The 18021-nt window shown below is 42.1% G+C and overlaps 1 protein-coding gene across 4 annotated transcripts in view; it reads right to left on the minus strand.

Annotated features, from left to right (window-relative positions):
- ZNF92 (zinc finger protein 92) overlaps nt 1–15428 on the minus strand; it is a 28691-nt gene extending 13263 nt beyond the window's left edge. For all 4 annotated transcript variants that reach the window (XM_003318466.7, XM_003318464.6, XM_003318465.6 and 1 more), the window contains exon 1: nt 13790–15428. Coding sequence is in view for 2 of the 4 variants with exons in the window: in XM_003318465.6 (XP_003318513.1) it covers nt 13790–13792 (3 nt within the window). In the remaining 2 variants the exon portion in view is untranslated. The remainder of the gene's footprint in view (nt 1–13789) is intronic.
- Between the last annotated feature and the right edge of the window lie 2593 nt (nt 15429–18021).

Below are 18021 nucleotides of genomic sequence, written 5' to 3' on the forward strand. Positions count from 1 at the left end.
GAGTAAAGAGAACAAGTTCTGACTTACAGGAGTGACTGAAATGATCCAATAAAATAATTTTCAATACAGAAATATTTTCTAATGTATTCTCTAACTCTGAGAAAAGAGAATGACATAAGATCCATAACACCAGTGTATACACGATACTTTTCTGGATGATAAAGTATAAAATTAAGGGCATGAACACAAACGTACATTTTTGAGTGTATATGTTTCAGATGGAAAAGACATGGAGTTAGAAGTGACCTCTCAAATTTTAATGTGTATGATAAACTGAAGATCTTGTTATGCATATATTTTTTCAGAACATCTGGAATAAAGTCTGAGTTTCTTAATTTCTAAGAAGATCACCAATAATGCCAATGATTTTTGCCCAAGAAGATTATTTTGTCAAGCATCCAGTAAGTGGGAGGAGTGTGGGTTTTCCCAGTTTTTCTGACCCATAAACAAAGACGAGAGCCTTCATTTTCCAAAGACAGATATATGCAAAGAAAACCTAATAAAGAAGGGCAGCTGCCAGATTAACTGTAATGGTTTATGCACATCAGCTGCATAAAGATACTTAATAACTGGCTGGGCCCAGTGGCTTATACCTATAATCCCAGCAGTTTGGGAGGCTGCGGTGGGCGGATCACCTGAGGTCAGGAGTTCAGAGACCAGCCTGGCTAACATGGTGAAACCCCATTTCTACTAAAAATACAAAAAATTAGCCGGGCATGGTGGCGCGCGCCTGTAATCCCAGCTACTCAGGAGGCTGAGGCAGGAGAATTGCTTGAACCCAGGAGGCGGAGGTTGCAGTGAGCCGAGATTGCGCCATTGCACTCTAGCCTGGGGAACAAGAGTGAAACTCCGTCTCAAAAAAAAAAAAAAAGAAAGAAAACAGATACTTAATAATCGAGAGAAAAATTACTAACTATAGTGAAAAAATCTGTCAGAGAGCTCTTTAACCAAGTGAATCATTAATATCAACTGAACTAGGACAAATTTTTATAATGTGCTGATGAACAGAAGGACACAGCATCACTGCTGGGATATTACTTCCCCAAAAAGTAAATTATAGCCTGAATTTAACCATAAAGAAACATCCATTTTATGCAAAGTTTGAGATAGATATCTCCCATGTTCTGCAATTTTTAATAGTAATTTTAAATAGTCTTTCTTTAGCACCCTAGACAACATATATCTCCTAATAATTTTCTTCAGAACTTTCTGGGTAGTAAATGCCATCCTGTTTCAAAAAGCATTTTCTTAATCCTGTTCTGCATAGAGCTAATGGAGAAGACAGATGAAACCTCAATATTACATGTTCTCCTTGACTAAGGACCCCAGCTTTTCCCCAATAGGAATCTTGAGTATATTCATCCTCCCATATTCAATAGTCACAAAGGGAACATTTTTAAGATCATAAATTCATGGTGAGAATTCTACATGGCATATAAGAAGCCATGATGTAGAGAAGGCTCCAGTATATAGGAAGAAATATTTGCCTGGGTGTGGTGGCTCATGCCTGTAATCCCAGCACTTTTGGGAGGCCAAGACAGGCAGATCACAAGGTCAGGAGTTCGAGACCAGCCTGGCCAACACGGTGAAACCCCATCTCTACCAAAAATACAAAAATTAGCCGGTCATGGTGGCACGCGCCTGTAATCCCAGCTAGTTAGGAGGCTGAGGCAGGAGAATTGCTTGAACCCGGGAGGCAGAGGTTGCAGTGAGCCAAGATCATGCTGCTGCACTCCAGCCTGGGTGACAGAGTGAGATTCCTTCTCAAAAATAAATAAATAAAAATTTTTCAGACACTTGACTATAATGAAAATTTTTTTACAGTAGTTAAAACAAACTCATTAGGGAGGAAAAGCACAAGTAGAGAAGGTTTATAAGTACTAAACACATGGCATTCCAGGAGGCACAATGGACACAACTCTTGATCTGAGACACTTTTAGCGGAAAAATAGCCATTTTTTCCTCTTTCTCTTCCTGCTCTGGGATTCTTTCTCAGATGATTCTCTGGAGAAATTACACCTGAATCTTAAGAATATGCCTTTAAAGGTGTCGGCACCACCTGTTTATCTGCTACCACCACACCCACAGGCAGAAGGTCCAAGACCTGCAGAAAAAGTCCACCCATTTCTGTCCTCTATAACAGAAGAGATTCAGGAAAAATAAGCTGCTCTATGGAGACAATGATATAAGTTTCTCCTTTCCCGTCCTCAGGTGCCCTCTGCTACCACAGACACCAACAATTTTTGCTAAAGTAATGGAAATATGGGGCACTCTGCCCTGTCCCTACCAAACCCAAAGAAAACAGGCCTTGTGACCACCCTTTAGTGCGAAGATAGAACTTAACACTCACGAATGTATCTTGAATCCCTCATACTTGATTCTGGCCTCACCTTAGAGTCACATGAGGCCCTTAAAGCAATATGGATGTTTCCAGAACAATAGAACAGAACCTGTGGGGAGGGCACAAATAGAGATTTCTGCAAACTGGCTATGTAATCTTAATTAGAAGCCTGGGCTGATAAACGCTTAGCTAATTATTATCTCTCAAGCACTGATAAGCTTATAAATCACTTGGTGATTTTGGCCCCACTCTATGTAATGTGATTCTGCAGGTTTGAAAATGGTCCATGAAAGGGTATTTTAAACAAGTCCTCTATAGATGCTGATGTTGCTCCCCCTGCGCTCATTATTAGCACTAGTTAGACAAAGCAGGCACATCACAGAATCCCTTACACTCAGCACTCTTGTCACAATACAAATACTTCTGGTACAAATAAAGACAACCAATCTTCATCCTAAAGTATATTCTTTGTTGGCTCTTTAAAGTTTACAGAGGAAACAGAGGCCAGCAATGTCCAAATAAGTCTGCATTTGGAAAACAACATTTACGCATGCACTAATGCAATGTTTATTAAACAGGTACTATGTCCTCAAGAGTATGTTACAGAGTACTGCTAGGAATAAAACATTACCTGATTTAATCCTCGTAACACCCTGGGAGTTGGTTTTGTTTAATAATTGCCAGAATTTAGAAAAAGGGCCCAGCATTTTTGTCATTTTTTTTTTTTTGAAAAATGTACAGAATAAAAGCTACATATAGACAGATGAGAGGAATAAAGAAAAGAGTTTAACGTAGTTTGGAGGAATTTTTATTGTGTTTATATTTACTTGTTTGTGGCTTGTGGAGCAACTACTGGGTCTTCAGGAATAGAATAAGGAATAAGTTGCTAAATGGCATGTTTCTGCATGCACTGATTTTAATACAAAATTAAGAAATTAAGGCCCTAAAATATTACTTTATTTTTCCCATTTATCTGCTTTTAGATTTCAAGAAATTCTGAGCAACAGCTCTAGAAAGGCAGCCGAATTCATCACCCAAAACACTTCTCTTTCAATCAGTTCTGTAAGGCTAGACTCCAAGGTGAAGCCAGACTTCAATAAGGCCTCCAAAAAGGGTGAATCTGAACAGAAATGGGGCAGGGAGAGGACACTATGTAGAATTCTGCTCTCTATGCCACGGGGGTATTTCCGTTCTGTTTTTCCTAAGCTTACCTAAGAGAAACTTAAATCCCACAGTTTGTGTAATTTTAATCTTTTTTAGCCACTGCCCTGTCAATTTTATAACATATACTAATAAGCAATTTAAACAAATCTCTTAGGGCTTTCTAGTATAATTGTATTAGAAGATAAATATGTATTCTTAACAAGGTAAAAGAAACAGAAATAATAATAACAACTCTTCTGTCCATAAACATCCATTCAAATGATGACCTCAGAAGTCACAACAATATAAAGAAGTGGCCCAAATGAAGCCCCCATTTTTTGGCGTGACTCATTTCTCTTACACTGAGACAAAAGCAGAATGAACCACTCTTGTCAGCCTAACACAGTTTTACTCTGGACATCCTCAAATGTTTCAAAGATGCCTAGGTGATTGTGAGAGGGTTCTCAGTGATCCTGGGCTGATGGCCCAGTGGTAAGCCAGGCAGTAGAGACTTAGGCTGATTCTAAATAGAAAACAGAACTGCCCTGGTGGAGCTCCAGAACCTGGATCACCTGTCCTGATCAGGTAGTCTTTGGGTAAGAGAAAGGACAAGAATACTCTACTCCAGTATCACATTTTTTACAGGTAGGTATAGTTGTAGTCATGGCTCTGGATACTTTGTGGCCTTGATCTCTCACTCCTAAGATGCTTTGTTTACATTTACAGATTCTGCCATCAGATTCTATTTATACCTGGCACCTCTCACGTAACAGTAACAGGTCACTGAACAAGATCTGAAAAGCTCAAATAGCCACACTCTCAAAGGAGGTAGCTTTAAGATGTCTATGTTGACATCTCACAATGCAGAGAAGGCCTCCTCTTGGTTTTCTGTACATTTTCAATCCAAAGTCTGCTCCTGTCTTGCAAATCCCAGGCCAGACATGTGAAGATTCTAGATGGGGTCAACCTGGCTCTGCATTCTTGGGTGTTACAGCAAAAGTACAACCAAAGGAGAGATCCCCTCATAAAGGCTGCTCTGGCACATTCTAAATAATATGTCCTTAATTTCCTCCTTAATAGGAAAAAGCTGAGGAACCACAAATGTAAGTAGACAGTTCACTTGGGCCAAGCTTGAAGATTGTAAACTGGGAGCAAAGATTCAAGTTGCCTGGAATCTAGCAGCAGCTACAAGTGGATTTTTAAAGGCAAAAAGAGATAGAGAGTGGGCTGATACAAAATTGTCAGGAAATCTTACTTATTTACTAAAAACAACCTTGATTACTGATTGACATACATTTCTAAGCTGTATAGGGTGTGGGTTATAGTGTTCAGTGTAGCATTATTAGTTTAATTTATAGCTACTCGTGGCAATAGCAAGCAGTTTCAAGAGATAAATACATAGCTCAAAGGAGAGAGAAAGACACAATTGTGGTCTCGTTTTAATGTCTCTTTGAGCCTTATAACTAAAAGGATTTGCATTTCTCAGATAAAAGGTTTACTGCAAGACCCAGATTCAGAATGTGGAGCCGCTAGTTTAGGTCCTGGATGGGAAGAATAGCAGTAAGTGTTACCTGCACATTTGTGGGCATTTTAAAAAGAGAAGGAAGGGGAAAGTGGAGATTCTCATGCCTACATGTCTACTCAATGCATGCGTGTTACTCTAACGGGCCCCACAGTCTCTGAATCAGTTTCAGGTCTAAAGATACAAGAGTCATTGAAAGAGGTAAAATGGTTAATTGCTGTTCTGTGAAGTATTTAGAAATTGGGTCTAGCCTCTCTAGATGTGATTATACAGGACTAGATACCAAATAGGCAGAGGCACGATTCTGCCTGCATATTCAGGGGACAGCATGCATTTTGCAGCACGATCGTGAGTTGACTGGAAGCCTGAGACAAAAAGGCCCATCTAGATTAAAGCTTGGTTGGCACCTTATATGTTTATATCATGTGTGGTAAGTTTAAACAGTGTTTGGAAAATATAATTAAAAGGAAAGTTTTCTCCAGCCCCAGAGTAACTCCACAATGATAAAACAGAAAGAAAACTGTTTTATTACACAATTAAACCAGAATGTGACACGCATCACAATCTGCTTAAGAGACTGCAAAGACAGAAAGACGGTCACAATAATTAGTCCATAAGTAGAAGAATTTACAGTACCATGTTATACACAGTTCATCCTAAATTCACCTGGCAACTGGGGAGGCCATCCGTGTAAGCTAATTGGCTATATTCAATGACAAAATAAACTTTTCACATCTTCGTGATAGGAGGTAGTTTTGCAATTTGAAACCAGGTGCCTGCTGAAGGTAGGCTCTCACTCTCCTATAGAAATAGTTGAATATAGTGCTCTCTTTCTGGCTATTTGCATTTTAAAGCAATAGCTCTCTACTCTGAGCACTACCACAGCAACATGATACCAGTACAAAAACAGGCTCAGAGACCAATGCAACAGAATAGAGAGCCCAGAAATAATGTGGCACACCTACAATCATCGTATTTTTGACAAAGCTGACAAGAGAAATGTAGAAGAGATTCCCTGTTTAATAAATGGTGTTGTAATAACTAGCTAGCACTATGTAAAAGATTAAAACTGGACTCCCTGCTTACACTATATCCAAAAATAAACACAAGATAAATTAAGGACTTAAATGTAAAACTTAAAATTATAAAATGCCCTGGAAGATAACCTAGGAAATACAATTCCAGACATAGAAACTGCCAACGATATTATGATGAAGATACCAAAAGCAATCGCCACAAAAGCAAAAATCGATAAATGGGACCAAATTAAACTAAAGAGCATCTTCACAGAAAACAAAAACAAAACCCACAAGAAACTATCAACAGAGTAAACAGACAACCTAGAGAATAAAGAAAAATATTTGCAAACTATGCTTCTGACAAAGGTCTAATATCCAGAATCCATAAGGAACTTAAGCAAGTTTACAAGAAAAAAAAAAACCTTATTAAAAAGTAGGCAAAGGACATAAACACACGCTTTTCAAGAGAAAGCAGGTGGGTGTGGTGCCTCACACCTGTAATCCTAGCACTCTGGGAGGCCGAGGTGGGTGGATCACAAGGTCAAGAGTTCGAGACCAGCCTGGCCAATATGGTGAAACCCCCGTCTCTACTAAAAAAAATACAAAAATTAGTCAGGCATGGTGGGGCGTGCCTGTAATCCCAGCTACTTGGGAGGCTGAGGGAGAATTGCTTGAACCCAGGAGGTGGAGGTTGCAGTGAGCCGAGATCGTGCCACTGCACTCCAGCCTGGATAACAGAGCGAGACTCCGTCTCCAAAAAGAAAAGAAAAAAAAGAGAAAGCATACATGTGGCTAACAAGCATATTTAAAAAGTGCTCATCACTAATCATTAGAGAGATGCAAACAACAACAACAAAACACCACAATGAGATACCATCTCACACCAGTAAGAATGGCAATTACCAAAAAAGTCAAAAAAATAATAGATGTGCTGGCAAAGTTGCAGGGTAAAGAGAATGCTTATACTCTGCTGGTGGGAGTGTAAATTAGTTCAACCATTGTGAAAAGCAGTGTGACAATTCCTCACAAAACTAAAAACAGAATTACCATTTGACCCACCTCCTAATTAGGTATATACCCAAAGAATACAAATTATTCTATCATAAAGACCCATGCACATGCATCTTCATTGCAGCACTAGTGACAGTACCAAAGACATGGAATTAACCTAAATACCCTCAATGGTAGGCTAGATAAAGAAAATACATTGTGGTTGAGCATAGTGGTTCACGCCTGTAATCCCAGCACTTTGGCAGGGTGAGGCAGGTGGATTGCGTGAGCTCAGGAGTTGGCGACCAGCCTGGGAAACATGGCAAAACTCTGTCTGTACAAAAAATACAAAAAGAAAAATTAGCCAGGCGTGGTCGTGCACGCTGTAGTCCCAGCTACTTGGGGGGCTTAGGTAGGAGGATTGCTTGAGCCCAGGAGATTGAGATTGAGGCTGCAGTGAGCCAAGATCACACCACTGCACTCCAGCCTGGGCGACAGAGTGAGACCTTGTCTTCAGAAATAAATAAAATAAAGATTTAATAAAAACAAAATATGGTACATAAAAATAGTGGAATATTATGTGGCTATAAAACAAGAACAAGATCATTTTCTTTGCAGCAACATGGATGGAGCTGGAGACCATTATCCTTAGAAAACTAATGCAGAAACAGAAAACCAAATGCATGCTATCATTTATAAGAGCTAAATAACAACAACACATGGAGACAATAAGAGGAAAAACAGACACTGAGGCCTAGTTGAGGGTAGAGGGTGGCAGGACAAAGAGGATCAGGAAAAAAATACCCATTTGGTTCTATGCTTAGTACCTCAGAGACAAAATAGTCTACACCAAACACCCACAACACAATTTTACCTATAGAACAATCCTGCATGTGTACTCCCGAACCAAAAACAAAACAGAAAAGATCCATGGGTGGGGGAGAGTGCAATGTAGATGGAAAGACTGGTTTGTGCTACAGATAGTGGCGTGGGGCTGTCCTCTCATTTATTTGTGTCCATGCAGGCAGATGAGATTATGAACAGGTGGTGCAGAACCCTAGGTTGGTGGAGAAAGCAGGCTGATGCTGTAGATTCAGTGTGGAGGTGGGGATATGCCAGGAGACTTGTAGACAATTTTGTGAGCAAGAAACAGGTTCAAAAATGCTGCGGTGAAATTCCTGAGGGTGGTGCCTAGTCCTGGGAGGAGTGTGTGCACATCAATGTCTAGTGAGTATGTTTGTAAGTGGGTGGGAATCATGTGGTGGCAGCTGTGGGGAAAGGATGTCTGTTATCAGAGCTTCTTTCCTCTAAGTTTTCAGTCCTCTCTCACCATGGCAGGACACCTGGAATCCTAGGACAACGGGCAGTGTGACAGCCTGTGTAGAGGAGAGCAGAGCCTCCCATTCCCAGACACCCAGAGTTCCATTCCAGGCCAGGCCTCCGTGATATCTTTCTTCTGTCCCCACATCTGTAGATTGGTGAACACCAAGCGATTCTCCAACACCAATTCATTTTCTAACATTTGAATTCTGACACCATCCAGAGTCTGCACGGACCCTGATTCAGGATTCAGTCCCACAACACTGTCTTCACTGCCGATGTCAGTCAAAAACCTCATTGGTCCATCTATTCTTCTTAGCTACTGCTTAAAAACTGGGGACTCCCATAACCTCCCTCCAGTTCAATAATTTGATAGAGCTGCTCACAGAACTCAGCAAAACACTGTAGTTATGTTGACCAGTTTATTATACATGATACAACCCGGGAAAAGTCAAATGGAAAAAATGTATAGGACAAAAAAAAGATGCAGGGAAAAATGAAGCACATAGATAATCCTGGTAAATAGCTGTGATTAACAAAATTCTCCATCCTTTCTGTTCTCCAGGAACAGTTTATGGAAAGAACCACTCTTACCATTATGCCTTAGATGGTGCTCTCTTTTCTTACCTATCACATAGTCAGATAAAGACTGCACATTTTATTTTTCTCATTAAAAAAATCAGCTGAATTTGGCTTCAGTGGTCAAAAGAAAAATACTTCTTTTTTTTTTGAGACGGAGTCTTGCTCTGTCGCCCAGGCTGGAGTGCAGTGGCACGATCTCGGCTCACCGCAAGCTCTGCCTCCCGGGTTCACACCATTCTCCTGCCTCAGCCTCCCGAATAGCTGGGACTACAGGCGCCCGCCACCACGCCCGGCTAATTTTTTGTATTTTTAGTAGAGATGGAGTTTCACCATGTTAGCCAGGATGGTCTTGGTCTTCTGACCTCGTGATCCGCCCGCCTCGGCCTCCCAAAGTGCTGGGATTACAGGTGTGAGCCACCACACCCGGCCAAAAATACTTCTTAATCAGACTTTACTTATCTCCTTCTCACCAACTCCTGTGCTTTGAGCTACCTTCAGTCTGAGCCAACATACAACCTCACTTTATGTCCCTTCTAAGAATATACTGACTTCAAGGTAAAACATTCTCTCATCTAAAATCTGATTTTTTTTTTTTTTTTTTTGAGACAGAGTCTGGCTCTGTTGCCCAGGCTGGAGTGCAGTAACGCTCAGTTCACTGCAACCTCCATCTCCCAGGTTCAAGGGATTCTCCTGCCTCAGCCTCCTGAGTAACTGGGATTACAGTCGCCCGCCACCACACCCAGCTGATTTTTGTACTTTTAGTAGATCCGCCCACCTCAGTCTCCCAAAGTGCTGGAATTACAGGCATGAGCCACCATGCCAGGCCTAAAGTTTGATTCCCTCCATTTGCAGTTCCCCGCCTACCTTCTTTCTAATCTTGTTTGCTCCTATGAAAGAAAGCCCTTGTCTGCCTAAACTTTGCAATCCTTAAAGATCTTGTAGTTGGTACTTCCTCCTGTTGCAATACTCCTTTGGAATTCAAATGCTTTTACATAATTCTAACTTTGTTTCATTTTAGAAAGTAACTGCCAGGCTGGGCGCAGTGGCTCACGCCTGTAATCCCAACACTTTGGGAGGCCGAGGTGGGTGGATCATGAGGTCAAGAGATGGACACCATCCTGACCAACATGGTGAAACCCCGTCTCTACTAAAAATATAAAAATTAGCTGGGTGTGGTGGCACGCGCCTGTAGTCCCAGCTACTCAGGAGGCTGAGGCAGGAGAATCGCTTGAACCCGGGAGGCGGAGGTTGCAGTGAGTCTAGATCGCGCCAGTGCATTCCAGTCTGGCAACAAAGCAAGACTCCATCTTAAAATAAATAAATAAATAAATAAAAAGTAACTGCCTCAAAACAAACTGCCTCTAGAAACTGCCTCAAAACAATGACAGCTTTATCTTCAGTAAGACCCTCCCAATCCCCTTCCATCTTAATGTTAACTCCATCTGCCTGTGGGTCCCCAGCTTTCCAGGGCTCTGTAGCTTCTCTCAGTATAAAGACTTCTTCTATGGCTGGGGTGAGCAGGCTGGGACATCTTCAGGGGAGGCTCCCCAAAAAGAACCTAACTGGGCCTTTAATAACCTCCTTTTGCAGGCTCAATAATAGCCATAGCTTGGAGTCATTGGGCTGAAGCTTTAATTTCCATGTTAGAGTCATTCTCTTGGTTTTTGAAACTAAGTGTTTGAAAAATCCAGCAAAATTACTCAAACACAGTATAAATACGAGGGAAGGAAATTTTAAGGTGCTTACATTTCACACCTCAATAAGAAAAGCAAAAGTATCTATTACCTTCAGACAACAGATTTATTATTTTATTATTTCCATTAAAAATCATGTAGTCATATGGGAACACTTTTAGTAGGTACCAAGTTTAATCTCGTAAAATTTAGCGTGAAACTCAGACATCAAGATAACATGGTATAGAACAGACATATTCACTGTAACAAATTTACTCTGCAAAGTGAATCTATGTAACTCACCAATTATCTACCATATTTTCTTGTGGAAATGTATTCATTTTCTACAGCCAAAATGGAAGAGAGATTATCCCTATTCTTTTCCTTGGTAGCATTCTAAAAGCTAAGCCTTAGAATTATGTTTGTAATTACCCAGCCATAAAAAACACAAGTGGGCTAGGCGCGGTGGCTCACGCCTGTAATCCCAGCATTTTGGGAAGCCAAGGTGGGCAGATCACAAGGTCAGGAGTTCAAGACCAGCCTGACCAACATGGTGAAATCCTGTCTCTACCAAAAATACAAAAATTACCCAGGCATGGTGGCATGCACCTGTAATGTCAGCTACTCAGGAGGCTAAGGCAGCAGAATCGCTTGAACCTGGGAGGCAGAGGTCACAGTGAGCTGAGATCACACCACTGCACTCCAGCCTGGGTGACAGAGCAAGAGTCTGTCTCAAAAAACAACAAAAACAAGTGAGAAAATTCCTAAACTCATTCTGGGAAAAACGAAAAAGGTAAAAGAATTTTTAGCAAATGGAATATGTGATTAGATATTAATTTTTTCCTGAAACTCACCTCTTTTATGCCCTTTGTAAATATGTCTTACCTTTCAAGCCCTAATAAAATGAAAGTCAAAATAAGTAAAAAAAAAATATTTTCAAGGTGACAAACCCAGGAAGTAGCAGTGCTGATCAGAAAACAGATTTGTCAGCAGGCGTGGTGCCTCACGCCTGTAATCCTAGCACTTTGGGAGGCCAAGGCAGGTGGACTGCCTGAGCTCAGGAGTTTGAGACCAGCCTGGGCAACAGAGTGAAACCCAGTCTCTACTAAAATACAAAACACTAGTCGGGTGTGGTTGTGTGTGCCTGTAATTCCAGCTACTCGGGAGGCTGAAGCAGCAGAATCTCTTGAACCCAGAAGGCAGAGGTTGCAGTGAGCCGAGACCACGCCACTGCACTCCAGCCTGGGCAATAGAGGGAGACTCAATAACCACCCTCTCAGAAGACACTATACCCCAGGTGTATTTTACTTTGCAAGTTCTTGTACCATCTCACTGGGATCAGGTTGTTTTTGTTTGTTTGTTTGAGACGGAGTCTCGAGGCTGGAGTGCAGTGGCATGATCTTGGCTCACTGGAATCTCCCTCTCCTGGGTTCAAGCGATTCCCCTGCCTCAGCCTCCCGAGTAGCTGGGATTACAGGCATGCACCACCATGCCTGGCTAATTTTTTGTATTTTAGTAGAAACCGGCTTTCACCATATTGGCCAGGATGGTCTCGATCTCCAGGTCAGGTTTTGTTGTATCTTTTGGAATACTTTTTTTTTTCCCACAAATCTTAGAGAATCCTGGGGACAGAAATAATTTTGGTGTTTTCCTCCCAATACCAGCATCTGATTGGCTGACCAGCAATGTTTCTCCAAGAAATGAAAGCTGGGTTGAGTGAAGACAATCTTAATATCTCAAGGGGTAAGCTTTTCAAAGGAAGAGTAGCCCAGGAGATGCTTCTCAGCCCCAGGGCATCCACCTGCTCCCTTGAGAAGCTACATTCCATACTTCAGGTTATTCTACGAGAGAAAATGACCCAGGAGCTGATATTTACTAGACACTCTAGCGACATTGCCATGGTAGGTATCTTGCCCCAGACAGTACTAAAACCCAGGACCAGAAAAAGAACTGAAGGGTGGCTGAGAACACATCACCCCATAAAGTTTCCAAAGGGAAAGCAACCATGACCCAAAAACATTCTGATAAGATCTCTGTGCCTAAGGAAGATAAAAAGAAAAGAGGCACAGAGATTTACAATACAATGTTAGGGGATTATTCTTTGCTTTCTTCTCATAGGAAATATTTACAAACAGGAAACAAATATTTTAAAACGTGCCATCCAATGCTCTGCCAAAAATGATTAATTAAAATATGGCATCGAAAATGTACACTAAAGGAAACACAGTTGCTAATGCGAATTAGGGAGGGTAAGTTGGCATTTGGGAATGTCAGAAGGAACTGGAAATTTATTATTTTACTGCAAGCGAGAATTAAGCTGGAGGAATGGGGGATGGGGGGTAGACTTGAGACCCTGCTTGGGACACATGTGAAAACTGCAGGGGAAAATCAGTCCCCTGTGGATGTGAAAATAATTAAGTGGCAGGCAATTAGATTGAGGTGGCTCTAGTCCCTGGGTTCCTACTTTAAAAAAAATATAATTCAAATGCATTTTTGGCGGGGGGAGGGGAGGGTAAATAACACCGAGGGAACAAAATTCAGGCTTAACCAACTATAAACTGACAATCTCTGATTACATGACCAGGAAATTTCTACCTTAATCATACAAATTAAAAAACGACGTAACTGTACCTAACCAATTATTAAACTTGTTTTTTTTCATTATGCATCTTATAAAAGTGTTTCCTTCAAGCCCCTCCCACGGACCACAAACTGCAAACCATAGCTGGGTGCTCTAAAATTCCTGAACCGCTCTTTGATTAAATTCTTCAATATTTTTACCTTGACTCCCATAAATTTTTAATAGGAAAAAAGAGGACCTGAGAACCACACGGACCAAAGCTCTTCCCATTCATAAACCCCGCACCCCGAGTCAGGATTCTTCTCTTGACTATTCTCCCGTCGTCCCTGCACACTCGGCGAGAGATGCGACGCTGCGGGTGCAGAGCTGCCCAGGGAGGGCTCCAGGCCAAAGCACAGTCACTGCGCAGGGAGGAGACAGGACGCCCGGGGTCCCGGCTGTCAGCCCAGCCGCCATCTTATGGCTGAAGGAGACTGAGGGCCGAGCTGCGCCAAGAAGAACTCGGGCCGCGGATCTCGGAGCCGACTGCGGGAAGGCCCGAGGCCCGCCACAGCCACTTCCAATCGGTTCCAGCCAGACCCTCCACCTCTCTCGGGATGTGGGACCCAGCAGGCTCACCATTTCTAGGCTTCCAGGGGGTCCTGGCGTCTTAGCTGTGAACCTCCAAGTTCTTGCAGGTAACAGGGTCACAGCGGCGAGCCTTTATCAGCACAGGACGCAGAGCAGTGAAGACTAGACGTGGAGCGCCGGCCGCAGCGAGAGACAAAGGCCCCGCCAAATCCCGGAAGCTGTGCTGTCCGCTCCAGTTGCGTGCCTGATTGGATGGTTCCCAGCCCAGCGTTCCTGATTGGATAACGTTTAAGGCCCCGCCCCTTCAGGCCCTGAGTGACGGGAGATGTGATCAGACGCTGGACTGAAGGAAGAGTGACAGCCTAAGCTGCAGCCTTTTCAGACGGGGCTTCCTCCCTGAGCTGAGTCAGGCCCACCCCAGACAGTATTTGCATTTAACCTTGTGAATAAGGCCATATGCGTTTATAAATAGTATATTATATGTCTATTCACAAATGCAAAGAATATAATACCAATTATTCGAAATTTTCAGATTTTATGAACTTCCTGGCTTCTGGTTTTGTTGTTTTGTTTTGTTTTTGGTTTTTGTTTTTTGAGACAGAGTCTAGCTCTGTCGCCAGGCTGGAGTGCAGTGGCACGAGCTCAACTCGCTGCAACCTCCGCCTCCCAGGTTCAAGCGATTCTCCTGTCTCAGCCTCCCGAGGAACTGGGACTACAGGCGCACGCCACCACACCCAGCTAATTTTTGTATTTTTAGTAGAGACGGGGTTTCACCATGTTGGCCAGGATGGTCTTGATCTCTTGATCTTGTGATCCGCCCGCCTCGGCCTCCCAAAGTGCTGGGATTACAGGTGTGAGCCACAGAGCCCGGCCAACTTCTGTTTTTTTAAGCAGGCAGCCTGAAATTTTAAAAAGAAGGCAATCCTCTGAAATAAAATGTGGGCGACACGTGAATTGTACATTTTTTAGCAGCCAAACTTTAAAAAGAAACAAGAAACAGGTGGAATTGATTGTAACAATTTAACCCAATATATCTAAAACCTTATTCTAATATGTGAGCGATATGTAATTATTAATAAAGTATATATATTTATTTGGAACTGAATCTTTGAAATTAACTCTATTTTACCTTTCTAGCACATTGCAATTCAGACCAGCCACATTCCAGGCAGCCAGTAGCTACACATGGCCAATAGCTGCCACATTGAAATGCAGCCCTGACATCAGGAGGGTGAAGGGTCTGAACACCCCTTTTCTGCCAGAAGTGAGGGGACAGCCTCTCTTTACCAACATCTTTCTACAGTTTTGAGGGTGGAACAAGATAGTCACCATAGAAAGAGCAGAGGGCAGCAAGAATAAAATAACCACAGGTACACCACTGCTGGCCACCTGTTGCCCACCTTTCTTCCAGAGATCAGACAGTAACCAAAAGATGATGGGGCCACAGGAGATTAAACTCTATGTCTTCAGATCTCTCCACAGTCATCACTTCCAGTGTTTAGGTATAGAGAAAACAGATTAAAGGTAAACTTATTTTGCTATTTGGCCTGGCCCTAGTGGCCAGAGTGTGTTTATCTGTTTTCTCCTGTGGTGTGGGGATTATGTGAGTACAAGTACCAATCACATGCAAACATGCCTACATATTTTTCTGCATTACTCAATATTATCTTACAAAACATCCAACTTTAGAGCAGAAAAAAAAATCAGCACTTTTAGGGTGCCAACTGTTGGAAGGTAACTATAACAACCAGTAATCAACCTGTCATTAAATCCTGGCATCCTATCTGCACTGTGTGCACGTATTAGTTAGGTATTGCAGCATAACAAACTAACCAAGGCTTTTTTTTTTTTTTAAATACAGAGTTTCGCTCTTGTTGCCCAAACTAGAGTGCAATGGCACGATCTCAGCTCACCGCAACCTCCGCCTCCTGGGTTCAAGTGATTCTCCTGCCTCAGCCTCCCGAGTAGCTGAGATTACAGGTATGCGCCACCACGCCTGGCTAATTTTGTATTTTTAGTAGAGATGGGGTTTCTCCTTGTTGGTCAGGCTGGTCTCAAACTGCTGACCTCAGGTAATCCGCCCACCCCGGCCTCCCAAAGTGCTGGGATTACAGGCGTGAGCCACTGCGCCCAACCCAGCTAAGGCTTCTTAGCTCACAAGTGAGATGGTCAGTCATTTAAGCTGGGCTCAGTGGAGCAATTCTTCTGATCTCAGCTGAGCTCCTTCAGACATGTGTTATCAGCTGCTTGTTAACTAGGCAGCTGTGCTTCTGGATGTGCGCTTCTGGAGCTGTCAACAGGGACACCTTGCTTCTCCTCCCCATGGTATGTCATCCTCCAGCTGCCTAGCATGGGCTTTTTTTCACGGAGATGGCAGCATTGTGAAAGATAAACAGAAGCATTCAAGACTGCTAAGCCCCAAACTGGCACGCTATCATGGTCACATGTTTTTACTGCCTTGAGCAAACAAGGCCAGCCAGATCTAGGTTTCGGAAAACAGATTCTGGATCTCAATGGGAACAGCTGTAAAAATCCCTGGCAATGGGCGTGGATATAGAAGGGATAAAAAATTGCTACCATTTTTGCAATCAGTATCATTCTACCTTTTTTTGCATATGTGGTTTATAGAACTCTTGTACATCAGGAAACTTGTCCAAAGACCCACATCTACTAAGTGGCTGGGCTGAGATTCAGGATCAACTCTGTCTGACCCCAAAGCCCATGCACCTCCATAAATAACACTACCAAAGTAACTGCCTTAGACCCTTGAAATCCTGGCGAGTGACACTTCTAGAATAGATGCCAGATTCCTTTCAAATTTATGCCCATATAGTACTGTTTAATTATTGCTAATATTCTCAAGAACTGCAGATGCACACGGTGGCTCACGTCTGTAATTTTGGCAGTTTGGGAGGCTGAGATGGGAGAATCACTTGAGCTCAGGAGTTCAAGTGCAGCCTGGGCAACATAGTAAGATCCTGTCTTCATGAAAAAAGTTAAAAAAATTAGCCAGGCATAATGGCATAATGGTGCATGCCTGTAGTCCCAGCTACTCGGGGAGCTGGAGCAGGAGGATTGCTTGAGCACGGAAGGTCAAGGCTGCAGTCAGCCATAATTGGTTACACCACTGCACTCTAGTCTGGGTGATACAGTGAGACCCTATCTCGAAAATTTTTTTAAAAAAAGAAATTGCAGAAGCATTTTGAAAGAACATAGAATAATCTGGGAAAATCGCTGAGGGATGAGTTTAGAAAATCAAAGCCCAACACATTATTTTTTATTGTAAAAAATTTGAAAACTTAAAAACAACCAACTTTAGAGATATTAAATTTATCAGAGTTTAATTGAGCAAAAAATAATTTGCAAATCAGGTAGCCTGTGGATCCAGAGTAGGCTCAGAGAGACTTCAGCATAGCCACCTGGTGGAAAAAGATTTATGGACAAAAAAAGCAAAGTGACACACAGAAAATGAAAGTGAGGTACTGAAACAGCCGGATTGATTACAGCTTGGGATTTGCCTTATTTGAACATTGTTTGAACAGTTAACTTTTTTATTGGCAAAAACACAGTGGTTGGTACAAGAATGTGTTACAGTCTACTTACATATCTAGTTAGGTTTCAGTTTACTATCTTGAAAAACACCTATTGACCAAACTTATACAGGAAAGGGGGCAGGTTTAGGCTATAATTAATTTAACAATTTCTCCCTTTTGGTTACCTTCTCAATTTTCAGATGTAGACCAAAACTTTAGACACTGATATCAGTCTGTCACCATTAAAAATGTACTTATTTAGTTTCAAATCCCACTGTGAAGTAACAGAACTGTGGGTTTCGTAAAGTGGAAATAAAGCCGTCAGGTTATTTTTTTTAAGGCTTACAGTAAGAGGACCTCCTTGTGTTGAAATCTACTGTTTACACATGAAAAACAAAACCTGGCCTATAGATCTTAGGGATCTACCTCTTTCCTTAAATTTTCAGTTTATGTGACATTTAGCATGAGTGACTCCATTTTGGTTTGGTCTGGTCTGTTTGGGCCTAGTGCACAAGCTCAGTCAGGAATAGTGGCCTCCGATAATTTTGTTTTAAAAATTCCCTCCATTTGGTTAAGTTCTCATGTGGGTCAGATTTTGACCAAAACTCAGGGCCTTCGTGCCACTTAGTTTCCATTGTTTTGGGTTTTTGTCCTTATCTATTATGTTATTCATAGGTCATGGTGTCCTCATGGTCACATATGTCTTTGAGTTTTTGTCATTCCAGTTAATGAGAAACCATTTGACAT

Source organism: Pan troglodytes, chromosome 6, assembly GCF_028858775.2.
Source record: "Pan troglodytes isolate AG18354 chromosome 6, NHGRI_mPanTro3-v2.0_pri, whole genome shotgun sequence".
In the NCBI taxonomy this organism is placed as follows: Eukaryota; Metazoa; Chordata; class Mammalia; order Primates; family Hominidae; genus Pan; species Pan troglodytes.